Source organism: Equus caballus, chromosome 20 (genome assembly GCF_041296265.1).
Source record: "Equus caballus isolate H_3958 breed thoroughbred chromosome 20, TB-T2T, whole genome shotgun sequence".
In the NCBI taxonomy this organism is placed as follows: domain Eukaryota; kingdom Metazoa; phylum Chordata; class Mammalia; order Perissodactyla; family Equidae; genus Equus; species Equus caballus.
The window spans coordinates 56,409,798-56,425,107 of NC_091703.1; the positions used below are offsets into that span (position 1 = coordinate 56,409,798).

Genomic DNA, 15,310 nt, shown 5'->3' on the forward strand with positions numbered 1-15,310 from the left:
ATTCCATTGCATTATTATGTGATTGCTACCTTGGCCTCACTCCACTGCAAGTCTCATGAAGCCATCTCTGCATTTGCTCATCATTTTATCTCTAGCATCTAGCCAAATGCACAGCACGTAGTTGCTCAATGAATATATGTGAGGGTAAGAAAAGCTTCTGGAGCATCTTAAAAATGAAGATTTCCTACAGACCCCTCCCACAGTTGGTCCTGGAGCTGCTGTCTTTGACGAAATATTACAATATGTTAAGACCTAACTTGACATTACTTTCTGCAGTTTTTTGTGACTCTTGTTCCATTCCCATCTTCCCTTCCCCCATGTATTATTGGAAGCTCCTTTGTCTGTTTCTCTGTCACTTTTTCTATATATATTTCTTCGTTATTTTTTAGTCAGGTTTTGAGATATAATTTGCATATAGTAATATTCCTTCTTTTTAAAGATACGATTCTACAAGTTTTTACAACTTGTATGGTTGTGTAACCACCACCGCAATCAAGACATAGATCCCTAGCCCTTCTTATGTAGCTTTCTTTTGGTGGTGTTGTATTACTGTAGTGTTACTTGTTTGCATACAGGTCTTCAATACCAGTCTAAACACGCCTTGAGAGCAGGAACACCTTCTTTACCCCTCCACCCCCACCACAGACCCTGATAATAAATGTGTGTTGAGTAAACCTGTTCATAAATCAATTAACTAATTAATATTTTGCACGATCCTCTGGAATTTGCTAGCTTGCATGTTGTAAGTGTAAAGCATATATTGGCTAAATCGCACAAAAGACTGTATCTCTCAACGTGTCAAAAGCAGCACCACAAAAAAGATATGAAATTCTGTGCTTACCATCTCCTGTTTCTGCACAGAGCTGTAAGCCCAAATTGTTCTGTGGATTAATCACCCAGTGATTGCTGGTCACAGTGATATCAAAGACGAGCCAACCCACATCTAAAGCTTCGGCCTTTCTTGTGTCTAAAAGGAACAGATCTGCATCCCTAAGGAGGAAAAGAACAAAAAAAGTTAAAGGTTTAAAGAAAGATCATCATTTCCTATACGTAAGTGAAAACACTTTTTAAAATAACAGGAATTAATTAAAGAACAAGGGGAACCAGTGACTCAAGTGATGAGTAATAAGATGCAGAACCTTTTATTATGAGGCTCCAACCCAAACCTGGTGCGGATTAGCAATATCTGAAAGCAATTTCCATTTTCCTGCTCTTCATTGGCCTTTGCAAACTGACGTAAAGGTCTTGATTTGGTCTCTGACAATCAGCACTCCCCTAAACCACTATCTGTAAGAAGCCCTCACTGGCAAGTTCACTGAAAAGATCAAATGAATAGAGATGGAAGTGAAAGTTGCTGCTCCAGTTTGAATGAATATGGATTCTCCAAGGCAGGGAGCACAGGCAGGATGCGATGCAAGCATCTCTTTTAGAAAGAGTGTTCCATTTTTAGTTCTTATTTCATTTTCTGTTTTTATTATGCAATTACTTTATGGATACCAAAGGCCAAGGGAGGGTCACAGAGCACACCACTGGATTAAAAGATAAATCCCACATACCCAGCGATAGGTCTGCCATGATTTGCTGTAACATCTTCTGCAGAATAAGTGCCCTGGGGACAGTAATGGCTATGAATATGAACTCAGATGTTTCAGGATAATCTCCACAGTGTTACTGTTATTAACATTTATCAATCTTAATTTTAGCATTAAATTTACAAATGTATGACTATTTGTTGAATTATAATAAATTATTTTATTATTCCCTTACTGTAGGCAGCCTCTGAGCTAAATGTTACATATTTCTAACATTTAATCCTTACAACAGCTCTTTTATATTGATGAAATTGAGGCTGAGATAGGTTAATGGTAAGACACTGGAACTCCTTCAAAACAGAATAGAAATACACTACTCTGCACTTTTATCACCTTTTATACTGTGCTGGATCAGTTTAAGAGCATATTATTTACATGAGGAAAATCAAAGCTATGTCATAATAAGCTATGTTAAATACTGTTCTAATGCATTTGCCATCTATCTGCACCATAGAGGTCACTTCAAAGGTCGCTTACAAGATGTACAAAGCAAATTTCGAATAAAACCAAATTATGCACATATATTATTCCTTTAGAAAAAATACTCCATTATAATTGAAAACGGGACTATTTTTAACAGAAGTGAAGTAAAGAATCGCAGTCAATATTTTAGAAGCTACATCTTCATTTCTTTATTTCAACTTCACTTACGCCATTCTTCCATTAACCTAAAGAAATTAAAATAAACATATTATGATCAATTAAATCATCCAGCTACCCTACTCCAAACTATGAAACTTTCATTCCCCTTCACAATATTAAACATAGTGTTTCCCAATTGTTTCACTAGATATGAAGAGTTGCAGATACTTTTTCACATCCCATATAGGTCTCAGTTTGAGATACTGCAGAAATATGACAAGTATATACTGCAACACAATGAAAAGACTCAATTAGTTCCCATCTGAATTTTAAAGACCTGTTATATTCACAGTGTGATGGAATGTCAATCAAATTCTCCCTCTTCCTCCTAAATTGGAAAACCCACCAAATAAACAGAATTTAAGAAAATACAAATTACCCTTAAAATTTTGAGATATTTGGTAAATATCTTTGAAATGGTAATCTTGGAATTAACTTAATCACATTATTAGCTTCTTATACAGAAGAAGGAGTCATCCTGTAATTTGGGAAACACGCAAGTGCTACCCTGCTTTCAAGGCTGCTTTTATTTGAAGTCTGGTAAAAATGTTCTAACACACTCTGCAAACCTTATAATGCCATCCCTTGGCGTGATATAAATAAACACTTCAAAAACAAAAATGAACAAAGAGGGAAATTTGAAGAGTAATTCCAACTAGTTAGCAAGTATCTTTAGGTATTTATTTAGATGATAGTTCCTATTATTTTTAAATTCTGCTATTTTTCCAGAAAAAAAATCCCCAAATTATCCACATTCATGTCTCAAAACTTTTAAGTACGTCTGTAAGGAAAATGGTTCCACTTTAAGGGATATATTTAGAAAAAACACCAGCCAAAGGATTCCAGCAAGCCCTAAATATTTGAACTTCAGTCATGCAAATCACAATTCAGTGGAAGGTAAATCTAGGGAAATAGTGTGGTTTGAGAGATCCATATACTTCCAGTTCACCTCTGAAAAGTTATGAAGGTTCAGTTGCTTTCCTAAGCTCCACGGTTTCCTGTTCTTGAGTCAAGCTGTTTTATTTTTGGCTGATAACTTCTCTTCTTTAATTTCTCCTCTCTTCTATTGTACAAGAACCTCTTCTGCATTACCTCCAGACAATAGAATATGCTTTGAGAGAATCAAGTCTATCACTAATAAACACGAAGGTAACCATTCTGTGATTTTCACTCATGTAGCGCCTTTCTTAAAAATAAATTCCCACCCATTCTGTAGAGAGTTAGATGTGACTTTTTTGAAGTATAAAGTTACTCCACTAAAAATTGGCACTTATATCACTGGAAAGAGTAGAAATACTAAGTATTTCGCATGAACGGTATAAATAAACTTGTTAAAATTGCCCCGTCTTACCATTTTTACCTGATTTTTTTAATAGAAATTCTTGCAATATCTAGTTTAAAAAAATTTTAAATATAAATGCATTTAAAAAGAATGCAGTAGAGAGAAAATATATATGTAGAAAAAGACACATTTATAGCAGAAATAAATCCATAATATAGTTCGTGTATATTTTGTACAATTATAAGAACGAAACTAAGATTAAAATCTAAATTCTAGCAAAGGAAATAAAGTCTACTTACATGGGTGTATACAAGCTAATATTTCAGAATGGCATAGTGTTAGTTTCCTAGGGTTGCCATAACAAAGTACCACAGACTGAGTGGCTTAAACAAAAATGTATTGTCTCACAGTTTTGGAGTCTGGGAGTCCAAAACCAAGGTGTTGCCAGGATTGGTTCCTTCGAGGGCTGTGCGGGAAAGGTCTGTTCCGAGCCTCTCTCCTTGGCTTGTAGGTGGCCATCTTCTCCTTGTGTCTGAACATCATCTTCCCTCTTTATATGTCTCTGTGTCCAAATTTCCCCTTTATATAAGGACACCAGTCATATTGGATTAAGGCTCACTCTAATGACCTCATTTTACTTTAATTATCCCTTTAAAGACCCTCTCTCCAAATACGGTCACATTTTGAGGTATTGGAGGCTAAGACTTCAACATATGAATTGTGAGAGAGTAGGGAACACAATTCAACCCATAATGCTATTTAAAAATATTTTTTAAAAAGGCAGGAAAAATCCTGGATGTGAATGGTCTGTGTTTATTGACATTACAGCAATTATCAACAACGAAATGCTTTCAAAAACAAATACATGAGAGTAAATTTATATTGATGAAAATAATTCATAATTACTAACATTTCCATTTTTCTTTTTCAGGTAGAATTTGAACATTTGTCTTGGCTATGAGACAGATTAGAATAATAATTTCTTATATAGCTAAATTAAGTCATCATGAAGTTGTTAAATACAGAGTCATATTTAACAGATAAAGCATTTGCAACACACAGGTAGACTTACTGGATACGAAATACATAGAAAAATATAGCTACTCAAAGGGAAAAAATAACGTGCATATGTGTAGATACATCTATACAGCACAAATACATTTGAGCAGATCTTACTTTAATCCTGAGCAGAAGTTTAACCATGTCTAGTGGTGGGATATTGATGCACATGTAGATACTGATTTGCAAGAGTGCTCTTTATTTTTACTGAGAGAGCAAAGAGTTTTGCAAACGTGCCTTGGGAGTCTCAAAACACCAGAAGGGTAGGTACTTCACTAAGGACTGAGCAGCAGGAGCCAAACTTCAGCAAAATTTGCGTTATCATCGTTCTTACAACTCACCGGAAAATACAGATTGGTGGAATGGGAAAATTGAGGCTCTACATCTAAGAATACGACAATGGAAGAGATAAAACTTAATATTTATTATCTTTATATAAATATCAGTGTACTGTAATGAAATCAATAAGGATTTGGCGATCAGACAGAGCTTGAACACTTAAGGAATTCCCCAGCTTCAGTGTCCCCACGTATAAAAATTATAGCAATTATCAACACTGTAGTGTTTTCAAAAGCAAATATGTGAAAGTAAATTTATAGTGATGAAAATAATTCATAATTATTAAAATTTCTATTTTTATTTTTAGAAATAAAAGAAAGCCTTTTATTTTATTTTAGAAATAAAAGAAAACCCTGCCTTGAAAGATTTTGCGAAGACCAAATGTAATATAAATATCTATCTGGCTGAGAGGCAAACTATGGTTGAATTTCTAGATGGTCTGTCATAATATAGATAGCTCTAAATTGCTTAATTGTGAGGTTTGGGAATGTATTATTTGGGGAGGCACATTATCTTCAAATGACCTCAATCAATGTTATTTTTGGATGCTTACAGATGTTAGCTTATAGAATTGCTTATAAGGAAAAAAAACGAAAGGAGGAAGAAGGATGGGCAAAGGAGCAGGATAGGGGGAGCAAGGAGGAGAGGATAAGGAGAAGAAGAGAAAAAGAAGACACAGGGAAATTGAGTAATTATTCCTGGGAATGTTGTCTTGGAAATCCAACTATTGGCTGTATTGTGAATTACTTTTTAAAACATCACTTATATAAGCATAGAATCAGAGGTTGCATTATGGCTATAACATTTATCCACCTAGAAAACCCTAAAAAGCAAACAAACAACAATAACAAAAAACATGTAGGTACTGGTACTTTTGATAATATAGTATCTCCAATGTCAGCATCATATACAGATTCAAAAAATGCTATTTTTCAAACAACATAGATGGACCTGAAAATTATATACTTTGTGATACTCTGATATATGATTCAAAATATGGCTACAGAGATAGACATGATATGACATGTTTCACATGTCAAACATGCATGTGAAAAGTTTGATGAAAGTTTTCCCATACATATTTTGAGAGTGAAACAAGGAATACGACTATATTAATATTTTACATAACATATGATTAAAATATGCATAGACAATTATATTTATAACTATTTTTTACTATTTAACTACATTCATTATATATCTTTGTCTATAAATAGACCCATTGTAAATATTCAATTTCCTCCTTTAATTACTTTGATCTTTTACATGCATAAAGTGGATATCATTTTTATATGATCATATCATGATTACATGTTCTAATAATCAGGCATATACAGTACGCAAACACACCTGGTAGCACACTGTGCATGTAGTTTGGGATGTTTGAAATGTCAACTTTCTCTACTGTCTATACAGCTGGATAAACACAGTATTCTCATTATAAGACTAAAATAAAAATTATGACCAAGAACGTCTGATGTGAAATCAGCTAGTCTCGGAGTCTACCTCTGAAAGTGATCAAAATAAATCACAGAATACTAGAATTAGGTAGGATAAAATTACTTAGCCAAACTATTATTTTGTTCATGAGAAAATTTATAGAAATTGAATTCTTTCCCATGGTCACTTAGCCAATTGGAGGACTAGAACCCAGGTTTCCATATTCCATTTTCAGAACACTTTTATATCATGGCAGCTCCCTTTAATCCCAAGCCGTACTTTAATTCTTCTCCTTATACTGAAAGATCATTGGTTTTTGGATTGGAATACTGAAAGGTTGAGCTGAGCCATCAGCCTAAAACAAGATGAGCAGAAATGGAGCCAAGGAATGACATGAGACATTTCATAAATACATCCATCCATACATTCATTTATTCACTCTTTCAATTTGACATTTATTGACTCCCTGTAATGATTTTACACTATGTTAATTAAATGAAGCTGGAACTACCCTGTAAATTTCTGGAATAGGTTGGCTACAATAGAAATTGAGGTAATTTGGAAAGTGGAAGTGAAGCAATGGCCATATTTATGCCTGGAAGTTGTCTGTATGATCAAGTGTTGTTGCAGCTTAGATACACTGTCAAGATCTGTTGGTTCACCTTATTGGTGTGGGGCAGCAGCTAGGCCGACAGCTCCTTCGGATCCTACTGAATCTCTTTATTCAGTTATTCTGAATCCAGGGCCAGGCACGTAGCACATCTATGAGGAAGGATTTGGTAGCTGGGAAATCACCTGTATCATTGAAGTTGGAGGCTGGGAGATAGGTTCAAGTTTGTCCTCATGGGTTCTAGATCATCCTTACAGATTCTGCTTTGTCCTTGTTTCCCCCAACTCACATCCATCTTCCCTTCCTGTCTGCCCTGAGAACCTTAGGCCCAGCATCAGATGCAGAGTAACAGCCTTACATAGACTGTTTAACTACCTTCCACAATTGCATAAGGTCAAATCCCTTCAACAAATCCTTACAGCATCATTCCTCAGAGGTACTGGACAGCTACCTTGTGTTTGGTTCATTACGTTGGACCACTTACATCACAGAAGGGCTCTACTTTTTTCTCACCAGAATAGGCACTCTGGATATGAATTTTCCTTCTCTGTCCAGGAGGTTTCTGACAAAATCACTATCCATGAACTTACATAATGCCTTATTCACTGTCACAGAATTCCACACAGTATTGCCTCTGATCAAGAAACTCATTTAAAATCAAATGAACTGCAGAATGGGCCCATGCTCATGGAATTCACTGATCTTACCATGTTTCTCATTACCTTGCAGTAACTAACCTGATAGGACAGTGGAATGACCTTTTGAAGACTCAGTTATGCCACCAGTTGGGTGTCAATATCTTGTGCAGATGGACTAATATCTTCAGGAAGTTTTATATGACCTAAATAAGGAACCAATTTAGAGTATTTATCTCATAGCCATATCTCTCATGAGTCTGGAAATCAAGGGGTGGAAACAGGAGTGGCTCCCATCACTCACTTTACCTGATCCAAGTAGCAAAATTTTTGCTGCTGGGCCCCAAGATGTTGGGCTCTGTTTGTCCATAGCTCTTAGTCTCCAATAGTGGAATGCTGTCACTAGTGGCCATAGCAATGCTTCCTTGAAATTAGAAGTTGAGACATCCACATGGTGACTTTGGGCTCCTCGTGCTAGTGAATCAACAAGCTAATCAACAGGCTACTGTAATACATGGGATGATTGACCCTAAATATCAAGAAGAAAGTAGCTTGGTACTAACACAATATGGGAAAAGAGGAGTATGTCTCAAATACAAGAGATCACTGGAACACCTCTTAGTACTCTAATGTCATATGATAAAAATCAGTGGAAAACTACAGCTCAATGCGGGCATTATTGCTAATGGTCCAGACGCTTCAAGAATAAATGTTTGGCTTACTTCAGTAGGTAAGGAACAATTACCAGCCGTGGTGCTTACTGAAAACAAAGAGGTTATGAGTTGCATAGTGGAAGAAGGAAGTTATAAATACTGGCTAAAATCATGTGCCAAGTTGCAGAAGGAGGTTTGTAATAGCTATGAGTACTACTCCCTTATTTTCATATTAATGTATTTTTATACACATTAACCAATTCTCTTTTTTTTCTTCCCTTCCCCATCTGCCTACCATCTAGGATAAGTAGTTTTGATACTAGCTAACCTCATATTTCAGTAGTGAAGTGACAGGATACTATAGAGGGAACGTGACTCAATCAGAAAAGGAATGAACAAGATCCAAAGATGGATAAAAAGGCAGCAGAATTATTTTACTATTGTATATTTTGGAAAGTATGAGTGGTTATAAAAGATATGTGTCAGTGCCAAGTTGACAGGGGTGGACTGTTGTGGCTTTATACTTTGTCAAATTAGCTAGACTGGAACCCAAAATCCCAGAATTCTCTTCCCTGTTGAGTTCTGTGTTAAGGTTAGCCACACGAGAAATGTGTGCAGGAATGGGAGTAAAGCAGCAGCCAAGTTTACGCTTAGAAGGTTGGTAAAGTGCCAGGCTTCCCTGCTGCTCACATACATTGTCGCTGATCTGTTGGCTTACCTTGTTGTGGGGAACAGCTGGGCCTGCAGCTCTTCCAGCTTCCACTGGATCTCAATTCCATCAGCTTCTCCAAATCCCGGCCCACAATTCCTCCTGGCAGGTCACCTCCTTCAGCTTCTCCAGATCCTGAGCAAGGGGTATGTGGAGCTCATGTGAAGTGCGCCAGCTTCCCCTGCAGGTCACCCATGTCACTGAAGTTGGAGTTTAACAGGTGGAATGGGTTTCAATTTGTCCTTGGGATTCCAGTTTTTCCTCCCAGGTTGTAATTCTTCTTTTTCTCTCCTACTCCACATCCATTTTCCTTCTCAGTTTCCTGTGCTACAAACTTAAGACCTGTCCCTAGATGCAGAAGCAACAGCCTTATATGAACTATTTAACCAGGTCTCACAATTGCAAAAAGTCAACCATTGGAATAAATCCCATATCCCTTATCTCTCATGATGGTTCCATTTCTCTTACCTGACACTAACTGACGTACATCCTGGTAGGTGTTGAATTGTGTCCTCCAAAAAGATATGTTGAAGTCTTAATCCCCGGCACCTGTGACTGTGACCTTATTTGGAAATAGGGTCTTTGCGGTTGTAATCAAGTTAAGATGCAGTCGTTAGGATGGGCCCTAATCCAGTATGACTGCTCTCCTTATAAAAAGAGGAGAAGAGACACAGATATGGAGACACACGGTGGGAAGGCAGCCCTATGACGACTAAGGCAGAGATGGGATTTATGTTGACACAAACCAAGGAACATCTGCGCCTACTAGGAGCTGGAAGAGGCAAGAGAGGATCCTCCCCTGGAGGTTTTGGAGGGAGTATCACTGGCCCTTTGCACACGTTGATTTTGGACTTCTGGCCTCCAGCACTGTGAGAGAATCAAGTTCGGCACTGTGAGAGAATCAAGTTCAGCACTGTGAGAGGATTTAATAGTTTTGTATTAAACCACCCAAGTTTTAGGTAATTTGTTACAGCAGCCCTAGGAAACCAATACACTCCGCTAGTTAGTTACTTTCACATATTAAATCGGAGGTGATCCGTGATATCAAATACTGAAAAGAACAGGAAGAATGAAAAAGTGTAAGATTTGGTAGCGAAAGTCTGTTGGTGGATGGTCAGTAGAGCAGAGTTATGGGAATCAAATTGCAGTGGGTTGAGGGGTAAATAAAATATAAGAAAGTGAAGGGTTTTAAAGCAAAGTTTTATATCAGTGAGCTTGGCTAAGATATGGGGAAGAGAAATAGTGTAGAATTTTGGGCAGAAGGAGCAAACAATCAAGTAAAGGAATTTTTAATTAATGTAAGGAACATGAGGATATTCATAGGACACATTTAAATTCATATGTAGAAGACGGAATCTCTCACATTATTTCAACACAAGAAGAAATGTCAATAGACAACACTGAAAATCTCCCAGAATAAGCATATGCTTGGTTACCTCTCTATAACACTATCCTTGGCGTTCACATGTAAAACTTCCTTATGAGTAAAATCACTTGTTAGCAAGGGAAATTGAGTAAACTAACATGCATTGGATAAGTCCTGGGAAGGGACCCCCATTCATCTTTGGCTGAAATCTGTTTTATCAAGGGTACTATATCATAGGGTTGTGGCAAATACATTCTGTTGCTTGTTTCTAAATATGATTAATAAACCTTTCTTATTGGTATCTTACTCCTTGAGCAGAAGGTGTAGGACTCGTGGGTCCCCTGAAGAGCTTCATTGTAAGTCTCCCTTTATAAAGCAAAGATTCATAGCTATAGGTGGAGTTGGTATCTGCTTAATTTCAACAATGACTTGCTATACTTAGGCTTTTGCTTAGTATTAGAAAAAATAATTATGCCTTTTAAGTCCTCTTTCTGAGTTGCTGTTTCTTCTTCTTTAAATGAAGATTAGAATAAAATCTACCTTATTAATCTGTTGCAGGGACAAAAGGATACACAAATAAAAACGCTATGCAAATTACTATAATTGCTATTTTCCTACCAAAATACATTTATGGCATGTGAGTGTGTATGTAATTTACATGTATTATGTTTGATGGCATAATTAGGTCAGAAGTGATTTATGCAATTCTTACTATAAAAGTTCCTTAATAACCTGTACTTACAAATTTTGGATACAGCAATCCATTTATTTTCTTTGACTTTGGTAACATTTATTGATACATATAATCCATAATGAACTTTTGTCCGTAAATTTAATTAGAGGAAAAAAATTAAGTTGCAAATTTATCAAAAGGAAGTAAAATTATTTATATAATCAACAATAAGAGATAATGAAAGAGAAATATTCTTCATATTGTTGTTTCCATTATACATATGCAAGCTTACGTGTGTATGTGTGTATACACATGTATTTTGTAGATGTTAAGAGAGAGAGAAGAATAGTTACGAAGAGTATAACAGTTCTACTATCTAACTAACAAGCACTACACCTGGACAAGAAAAGCTTCAGGAAATTGGAAGATATCCAGATAAATTCTAAAATGGAAACATTGCAATACTACTCTATTTCCATGAGGCATGAACCTTACAATCCACAGTGACATCTCCACTTTGCCCAAAATTTCTACTATAACTATTTCACCTCCTTCCATCTCCTTTTGTCTTTGAGTAGCTCATCAAGGCTAGGAAAAATGTAATGATGGCCACCCAAGAAGGAAGCATACATCATTCTCTGGGTGTTTGACATATATATCACCACACCATTTCAGGAACCCGATGTACGGAACACATTAACAAAGGGCTACAAATTAATAAATGGTATTCTCTGAATTTAGGATGTCAAAGTTTTTCTCATGAGCACCTTCAGCTTAAAAGTGTTTGAATTTGACTTTGTTAGCTCACTGATATTTTCAAATGGTGGTTATTGATTCTCCCAGAATAAATATGAAATAACAAAACTCCATGAATCTCACAGAGCATTGGTTTTCAGAATATCTAAGTCAATGCCGTATTTACATTTAAAAAGTACAGATGCCAATCGGTAGAATAGCAATATTAGATGATATTGAATGACAAGCATGGTAAAGCATGGAAAATCAAGTTGAATTACCACTACGGAAATGCAGTCACTTGTCTCTCTGCAGAATATCTTTTAATTGCCCAGATATTGTTAATGTTTAGCCGGCTTCCTGGCATTACATCATCCCATGTTTTTACCCTGCAGAGACATCTAAACATGCGCCACTGGATGTATATATACATACACAGGAGGTCTCTTCATTCACAAGAAACAAAGAAGCGGGGCTATTAAATAGATACTCCAACCACTCTTAGTGTCCCGTAATGAACGGGCAATGTACCCAGTGCAAGTTCCTAAGAGCTCTTCCACGCTACGACTCTTACAACCCAAAATATGAAATAGAGAAAAATAGTCTTTATGGTGCAAATTATTCCCATTTTTAGGCTTATAACTTAAATCTTCAAATAGAGCAGGCTTTCTCATCCTCAGCGTGATGGACAGTTTGGATCAGATCAGCATTTATTGGGTGGAGGAGCTGTCCTCTCCATTGTAGAACATTTAATAGCCTTGCTACCACATTACTACTCCAGCATTTCTACTCACTAGATGCCAGTAGCACCCCATCCTCCTACCCTTACCAATCGTGACAACGAAAATGTCTCCAGACGTTGCTAAACATCTCCTGGGGGCCCAATCGCCCCAGTTGAGCACCACTGAAATCGAACATGATCCCCGCACACCGAAGAAATGCAAGCTGTGCTTGTGTACTGTCCTGCAGAGTTAGAGAAACGTCGTCAACACTCCCGCTGTCCTGCTCTGCTACACAGCTCTCAGGAGCCCATGAGATCTGCCGGAGTGGCCATTGTCAATGTACATTCTGAAGTATGTCCACAGGAGAATCACAAATCTTAGAGAAGCAGGAGGGGGGAGATGAGGTAAATATGAAGCTGACTGTGAACTGGAATGATGACAGCTTAACTAAATATATCCAAGTCATGAAGGTGGCTAATGACATCGAGCAGGCTAGCTTAAAATGTTTTTACAACAGAGTACAGAAATTTATATTCATGGCGGAACATTAGGAAAAGGTTGAATTATACATAGCACATTTTCTTTGGGGAATATATAAATATATATATTTGTGAAAAAATTAATTCAAGCAAAGCTCTTAGCACGGTGCCAGACACATGGTGAGTGCCAGTGAAATGGATAAGTGCTGGCGGCTATTCTTGTGGTAAGACCGGCATTGATAATTTTATACGTATTATTTAATTCTTTATACATTTAAACATTTTAATTCTTAGGAATATTTCCTCTACAATACATCTCTCTCTCTTTCTGTCTCTGTCTCTCCCTAGCTAGAGAAAGTTCTCACTCATCTTGAAAGGTCCAACTCAAGGGTAAACTCCTCTCAGTGGCTTCCACTAAGGTCCCTCACACTCCCACACGAAGAATTAATTTTCCCTTCATTTGTATTTCCACAACACTTGGTGCATACTTACATCATAGTGCTTAACACATTGTATTATAGTTATTAAAGTCCGTGTGCGGCAGGCCCACCGCAGCCCCTGGCCCTCAGGCTATAGGCTTTGGAGATCTTATTTACTTGGCCCGATGTCCCCTGTGCTTGCCCCATGGTAGGTGCTCAGCAAAAGCACGCCGAACTCAGCTGAATTATCTGGAAAATTCAATCATGTGGAAACCGTATTTCCCAATAATGCCAGATATATGAGGTGTGACTGAAGAGCAGTGCCTTTTATATAGAATTTGGGGCTGTCAGCCTTATATGAAAAGATTAAATAAGTGAAATGATGCAAAGTGTGTTAACTTTTTACCAAGAAAAATAAAGATTTAGATAAATATCAGAACAGTCTTTTAAATTGCACACATTTAAATATGAGTAGGGATAAATGGAGGAGGTGGGAAATGGTAGGAATAAAATATCTAATTTTAAGAGTTTTAAGTCTTGCTAAGATAAGTACGTGTGAAAGAGATGACATAATGGGTCTGTCTTTTTTTTTTTTAATTTGAGTACATAACGCTGTCAAAGAATTCATATAATAGGTGGTTAATAGATCAGACAATGTCTCAAATATAAAACTTATCTACAAAGCATCAGTCCAAATTACTGTAAGAATCTCCACCAAAACTCCTAGATAGGTATGTATGTAAAAATTATATATGTACATACACATATGTGTATGTATGCATTGTCAAATGCACCATGAAAGAGTATGGTCTGCATTGACTTTTCAATTGTTTCTCAGTTTAATTCAAAATTCTGAGCAGATGAAATCCCTAAGTTTGAAGAAAGAAGTTTTAAGAGGCGACTTCAGCATTGAAAATAGCCAGGGGTACGAACTAGTTTCTTTTCCTACCTCTATTTTAGTTCTTTTCTTTTTTGTATATGTGGAAGATTAGCCCTGAGCTAACATTTGCCACCAATCCTCCTCTTTTTGCTCAGGAAGACTGGCCCTGAGCTAACATCCGTGCCCATCTTCCTCTACTTTATATGTGGGACACCTAGCACAGTATGGCTTGACACGTGGTGTGTAGGTCCCCACCTGGGATGTGAACCAGCGAACTCTGGGCCGCCAAAGCAGAACATGCAAACTTAACTACTGCACCACCGGGCTGGCCCTTCCACTTCATTTCTTTCTTTTTTTTTCTTTTTGAGGAAGATTAGCCCTGAGCTAACATCTGCCGCCAATCCTCCTCTTTTTGCTGAGGAAGACTGGCGCTGAGCTAACGTCCGTGACCATCTTCCTCTACTTTATACCTGGGACACTTACCACAGCATGGCTTGCCAAGCTGTGCCATGTCTGCACCCGGGATCCGAACCGGCAAACCCGAGGCCGCCGAATCGGAGCATGAGCACTTAACCACTGCGCAACTGGGCCGGCCCCATTTTATTTTATTTCTTGATTTAAGAAATATGTGAAACCACAGATAATCGATATTAAATAAATTAATAATAATTGGACTTTTACATTACTTTTTCAAATTGAAATTCAGTTTTGACTGCGATCACATGATATATAAGTATTTTTAATCTATTTCTCTTCACTTTTAGAGAACCAAAGTCAAGGTTCCCAAGTGGCACAAAATTTTCCATAAAATAAGGGAGAAGAAAAATAATTTATTTTCTTCATTTTCTGTGGGGAAAAAATGCCTTCCATAGCTTAAGAAAAAAATAAGAGCAACTTATTTAAATCCTGGGATTTTGTTTAGTTTCGTTTTGGTTTGGTTTTGCCCCTCTCTAACTGGAGAAGCTGGGAATGCTATTTTGTAAACAAATGTATAACATATAGTTGTTTCATTATCTTCTCTATCTCTCAACTATAATTATCCTTGTTTCTGATTATAAAAATAACGTTCATTATA

The 15,310-nt window shown here is 36.9% G+C and overlaps 1 protein-coding gene across 6 annotated transcripts in view; it reads right to left on the bottom strand.

Moving 5' to 3' along the window:
- BMP5 (bone morphogenetic protein 5) overlaps positions 1-15,310 on the bottom strand; it is a 118,329-nt gene that overhangs the window by 36,957 nt on the left and 66,062 nt on the right. For all 6 annotated transcript variants that reach the window (XR_002802323.2, XR_011429814.1, XR_011429813.1 and 3 more), the window contains one exon: positions 842-990. Coding sequence is in view for 2 of the 6 variants with exons in the window: in XM_001503224.7 (XP_001503274.1) it covers positions 842-990 (149 nt within the window). In the remaining 4 variants the exon portion in view is untranslated. The remainder of the gene's footprint in view (positions 1-841; positions 991-15,310) is intronic.